A 5,895-nucleotide genomic window follows, 5' to 3' on the forward strand; every position below is an offset into this window, starting at 1 on the left:
CAAGAGAACTTGCACTGCACAGATAAAAACTGACACTACGTTGCCGAAGTGAACTCGAGGGTTGTTCAGAACGAACTGGCCGATGCTCGGGCTTCTGCCCCTTCTCCCAAACTTGGGACTCAAGGCGACAGTCTGGCGCCACGATCCGTTCATGCACAGGCCTGCCGGAGACGTGCTTTCGGTGCGAGCGATTCGTCTCGGATGACAAAGTCCAGACACCAGGAATGTAGGCTCGTATGAGGCTCGAACACATGACGCTCCAAGTGCCGAGGAATACTTCGAATTGGTTCCTTTCAAGGATTGCTTTCTATTAATTTTTAGCCTTGAGAAAAGTCTAGAACAAGTCGTTTTTACGAAAGAATTTTTGTTTTTTCCTAAGGGTTCTAAGAATTCCACTTGGAGCATCCGCTGCTTTAGAAATCAGAAAAATGAAAGCGTGAGAGCGAAAGTTTGCTCTTCCATTGCCTCGACTTTTCAAACATTCCCGCCCGCCTTCGTTGACTCCGGCGACGAACATTCCTCAAAGGGGGTATCGATGGGCAATGGACAAACTTTCGTGATCGGACGCCGCAAGATAGATGGGCCGGTTTTGATTGAAACTACTCGGACCAGGTTGTCGGCTGCAGGATGAGACAACGCGACCCAACGGCCATTTGCTGGGAGGATATCTTTCGTCAACGATGAGAACTAAGGTTCCGATCGAAATTGAAGAGGATGCCTTGTTCCAGTTGTACACCGCGTGAAACCGTTGGAAATACTCCTTTGATCACTTTGTCCAAAAGCTTTGCACCATCTGACATATTTGTTGCCAGCGAGAGAGTCGGGCTGGTTTGAGGTGAGTTAGGTCCGGCTCAGGAATAAGGGTTAACGAGTGTCCGACAAGGAAGTAACCTGGTGTCAGAACAGTGAGGTCATTCGGGTCATTGGTCAAGGAGCATAAATGTCGCGAGTTAAGAATCGCTTCGATTCTCGTCAGGAGAGCGCTCATTTCCTCGTACGTGAAGAGAGTTGTTCCAACTACGCGTCTCAAATGGTATTTCATTGATTTTACTCCAGCTTCCCACTTTCCGCCAAAGTGGGGGGCGGCGAGGGGATTGAAATTCCACTTCGTGCCGTCATTAGAAATTAGTGACGCGACCTGCTTATGCTCACTAGAAGCTTCTGAGAAGAGTAATTTTAACTGTTGATCAGCTCCCTTGAAATTTTTCCCGCAATCGCTTGTCAAGGTAGCTGGAATTCCGCGTCGTGCGGTGAAGCGATGGTAGGCGGCAATAAATGCTTCTGTCAAATAGTCGGTTACGAGCTCTAATTGGATTGCAGAAGTTGAAAGACAGACGAAAAGGGAGACCCAGCACTTGTATGTTCGTGTTGATCGTCCCTTCCATGCTTTGAGAGAAAAGGGACCTGCGTAATCTACCCCGGAATGTAAAAATGCTCGTGACGATGACAACTAACCCATTATTTGTTGAGCTTGAACTCGACGGAATCGTGTGCACTTAACGCATTTAAGGATAAATGAGCGAAACAGGTGCTCGTCCACCAAGAATCCAGTACTTATTTCGGATATACGAGAGGGTGTCTTGCGTCGAGCCGTGGAACGTTCGTTCATGCGCGTCTCGAATGATTAAGGTGGTCAATGCTGAGTGCCTTGGAAGGATGTGTGGATGCTTAGCGAGCGGATCGAGTGATGAGTGCTCAAGTCGGCGGACACGTAACAGGTGATGACAATCGAGAAAGGGACAAAGTTTCGTAAGAGGGCTCGACTTGGGGAATTCCGTAGATGTCGAAAGTAGTTTGATCTCGGTTGAAAAATGACTGTGTTGGGTTGCTGCGATCCAGAATCGCTAAGCTTTGGCTAGCTCCTCAGGCGTGAGGACGTGAACTAGAGACGTGTTGGGAACTCGTCTGGCTCGCAACAGAACTCGCTTGCAAGTCGCGGTGATACGAAGTAGTCGATTGAGAGAGGAGAATCGAGAGGCAAGATCCCAAATACGTTCGTCAGCTGAAACGTGCAGACTCTGGATGATCAAAGACTTTCGTTCTTCCAAAGCTTGAGGTTGTTCTTGCGCCGATGGAGAATGACTTGGCTAGAGGGTGGGATCATCGGAGAGTCAAGTGGGCCCAGACCACCAGAGCCGATGATTGTTTAATTGCGAGGCTGAGAGACCCCTGGTCGCACAGTCCGTGGGATTGGTTTTGCCGGAGATGTGCCTTCAGTGGGCTTGAGGAAGTGCTTCTTGGATGAAACAAACCCGGTTGTGAACAAACTCCTTCCAACGAGAAGAGTGATGATTCAACCATGTGAGGACAATGGATGAATCCGTCCATAAATGAACACCATGCGTCGGCACATTCAGGACTCGCTGCATGTGAGAGACTAACCTTGTGAGCATTACGGCCGCTGATAACTCCAGTCGCGGAATGGTCATGCGTTTCAGAGGAGCCACTTTGGTCTTTGAACAAAGGAGTGCAGTGTGGGCTTTGCCAGGAGATGGGCACACGCGTGAGTAAAGAACCGCTGCCATTGCTGATTGTGAGGCGTCGCAGAAACCGTGAAGGTCAAGACTCATTGCGGAGGTTGTCCCAAGCCATCTCAATTGTTTCTAATCCCACCATTAGATTCCATGCCAGGTCTGCTTCTGAGAGTCCGGCAATTGCTCGTCCCAAGATACCTTTATTGCCCAGAGTTCTTGCAAGAAGACTTTTGCTCGAACAATGATGGGCGATAGGAGACCGAGAGGGTCGAAGAATTGAGCGATACAAGAGAGGACAGCTCGTTTCGATGGGTGTTCAGATATTGATCGAGTGAAATGGAAATGGAGAGTGTCTGATCGTGGATTCCATGATAATCCGAGGGCGCGAACGACATCGTCCTGAATGGACCTTGAATGGGATTGTGGTGCTGAGCCGGAATAGTTGTCAATACGTGAGGATCGTTACTAGTCCATTTGCGCAGCGGAAAGCCGCCCGCCATGCAGAGCTGAGACACCTGCAGTGCAGTCTCTTTTGCTTCGTCGATGGTGTCAGCTCCTCCGTAGATGTTGTCGACATATCGTCCGTTCTCCATGACGCTGACAGCGAGTAGGAATCTATGACCTTCGTCTTTGATCAGCTGTTGGATCACCCTGAGGGCGAGATACGGGGCACAGGCCAATCCGTAAGTAACAGTGGCAAGTTGATAAGGGATGCGTACGCGATCTTCTATCCACAGAATTCGCTGGTAAATTTGATCCTCGGGATCAACTAGAATTTGGCGGTACATCTTCTCGATGTCACAGGCGTAAATGAATCGAAAGCAACGGAACCACATTAATACATCGAAAAGATCTTTCTGCAATTTTGGCCCTGTGTGGAGGATCTCATTGAGGGGCAGTCCGTTAGCGACTCTACATGACCCATTGAAGACGACTCGCAGTTTGGTAGTGGAGTTACTCTCTCGTATGACTCCATGATGAGGAAGATAGAAAACACACGGCGGGTCTGGTTCGCCGTCAGGGATCCGGGTCATATGCCGCAAATTGTGATACTCCTTCACGAACGCAGCATAAGCTTGGAAGTATGTTGGATCCTACTTAAATTTGCGCTGCAGGTGATGCAGCATACTGATTGCAGAGGGTTTCGAGTCCCCTAAGCGAGCGACCGGTAATTTCAACGGTAGCCGAACGACGTACTTTCCGGCTGGGGTTCGTGAATGGGTGGAGGCGAAATGATTTTCGCAATCTTGTTCGGTTGTGGACAGAGTTTCCTTCTTCAATCCACTGACTTCCTCTTGGTGCCAAAACCGTTCCAGTAACTCATGCAAGTCATGAGTTACTGAACAATGATAAGCTTGAGACTCGACGGCTGCTAAATAAGAGTGGGTTGGGCCGGAGATCCAGCCAAGTTTTGATGCCTGAGTGATAGGGGCGTTTGAAGGACCTTTTATAATCGAGCCTTCGAGAAGATGCCCGTATATCTCTGCTCCTAGGATAATGTCGATGCCTTCCGGGTTTCCGAAGTGTGGATCAGCTAACAGTAAGTTTTCCCAGTGAGGCCACGTCGCGGGTTCGCTTGACAGTTTTGGGATCATTTCAGTCAACTTCGGAAGCATTGACTTCGAACTCAAGGGAAGACTTAAATCGAGGTTTGATCAGGAGTCGAATGACTCCTTTCGTTTTGCTGTTACATTGTCTTCCGACTCCTATGACTCGAACATTGGACGATTTACGAGGGATACGAAGTTGATGAACTAGTCGTTCGGTAATGAGCGATACCTCAGACCCCTGGTCCAAGAGAGCTCGTGCAGGAGCAGGTTCTCCGTACTGACTGGTCACTTTGACTTGAGCGGTCGCTAGCAGAACAAGTGCTTTTGTCGCAACGCTCGCAGAGTGGGTGTGATTGATCGTCACTGAAGATTCGTCGACGGTTGATGGTGTAGAATTTGGAATCGACTCCACAGAAGTCGTGTGCGTTGAGTCGCGCTTATAGGTCCGTGGTTGACCCTGAGGCCAGATGTAAAGTCGTGTGATGCCGGGTCCCACATTTCAAACAGCGCCCTGCCGACCGGCAGTGTCGAGCGTCCGAGGCAATTAAACACAGTCGGTTGTTTTGAAAGAATTGTCGTCTGTTTTGCATTGTCTTTTGTCGATACGTTGGACACTGAGGTAAGTGATGTTTATCCGAGCAGAGGAGGCACGTGGATTCTGGCTCAGCATTTGATGATCTTACGCTGGCAGAATGGGAACGCACGGAGTGAGTTCGAGATTGAAGGGGAGGTCGGGACTGCGAACGTTTGGAGCGACAGAAATCGCAACAAAAGGAAGTCGCTAAGTTGCTCCTAAGTTGGCGGCTCCTTGGAAGAACCCAGATGCTGTCCCCATGCCTTGACGGAATCAGAATCTAACCGTTGGACGCAAATGTACACGAGCATGTCATCCCAGTATTGGACTGGGCGTTTCAGAGTTTCTAGTGTGCAATATATCTGCGAGATTGACGTATAAAATGCTTCCATCTCAGACGCAGATTCCCTGGTCATTTTTCTCAGAGAGAAGAGTGAGTGAATCGCGGAATCAACTAGAAGTCTCTTATTTTCATAGAAGGCGGTAAGTGAATCCCACGCCTTTTGAAAATTCTCGGAAGTAACAGTGGTGTTCTTAAGAAAATGGGAAGCAGGACCAATAAGACTAGTCTTTTCAACGGCGGAAATGTTCCCATTAGACAAAACTAAGGACGTGAACAAGTCTCGGAATGACAGCCAGTCCCCGTGGCTGCCATTAAACTTTGGCAAATCGATCCGCGGAAGGCGGGGCGCATTAACGAACGAACTAATGGTTGGCGGCTGAGATATCGACCTTTCTGGCGATGTTCTATTTGAATGAGGTCGTTGATCAGTCAGCAAGGTGGACATTCTAGCGGCAGTTTCCAGAAAACCGTCCTTTGTTGCCTCAAAGATATCTTCGACGAAATAGGCATGTTCTCTTAACTTGTGGCGGTCAGTACCGTCTAACCTCAACATGGCGAGCGTGAGCTTAATGACTGAGCGAATTCTGCGATTTGAATGACTCCCAATCAATGATTCAACTGTCGCAGTCTGATCTCTATGCGTTCCCGAGTGATCGGTCGAGAGGTGAGACGGTTAAACGCTCTAGCGATTGAGGCACTCAAGATCAGCTGCTTATCGGCTCGTCGCACAACGTGGTCAAGTCTCATTTTGAGATTCGTCTGTTTTCCCTCTGTGTATCCGGCTCGAAGGACCAAATGTTTAAAATGTAGAAGAGGGTTAAGAGAACAGAGGAATCGACACAGACGAATATCTTTTGACAAATGAGTATATTTCCTGACCACGTTCTGCACAATCAAGTCGCTCGCCATGTTGAAGTGTCGTGTAGGATCTGAGCGCCACTTAGCTGTGAGGGC

At 48.9% G+C, this 5,895-nt stretch overlaps 1 protein-coding gene across 1 annotated transcript; it reads right to left on the reverse strand.

The window, feature by feature from the left end:
* Window positions 1-2,674: 2,674 nt before the first annotated feature.
* LOC122539017 lies at window positions 2,675-4,069 on the reverse strand. Its single transcript, XM_043673581.1, has 2 exons — window positions 3,604-4,069; window positions 2,675-3,549 (listed from the first exon to the last, which is right to left on the reverse strand). Exons 1-2 carry the CDS (start codon window positions 4,067-4,069, stop codon window positions 2,675-2,677), a joined length of 1,341 nt encoding a protein of 446 aa, XP_043529516.1.
* Window positions 4,070-5,895: the final 1,826 nt, after the last annotated feature.

The sequence above is a fragment of the Frieseomelitta varia genome, unplaced genomic scaffold (assembly GCF_011392965.1).
Source record: "Frieseomelitta varia isolate USP_RPSP 00005682 unplaced genomic scaffold, Fvar_1.2 scaffold_187, whole genome shotgun sequence".
In the NCBI taxonomy this organism is placed as follows: domain Eukaryota; kingdom Metazoa; phylum Arthropoda; class Insecta; order Hymenoptera; family Apidae; genus Frieseomelitta; species Frieseomelitta varia.

Coding starts and splice junctions, on each gene's coding strand:
- LOC122539017 (XM_043673581.1), bottom strand. CDS start 4,069: ATGATCCCAAAACTGTCAAGCGAACCCGCGACGTGGCCTCACTGGGAA. Junction 3,550..3,603: donor CTCGAAACCCTCTGCAATCA/GTATGCTGCATC, acceptor CATACTTCCAAG/CTTATGCTGCGTTCGTGAAG.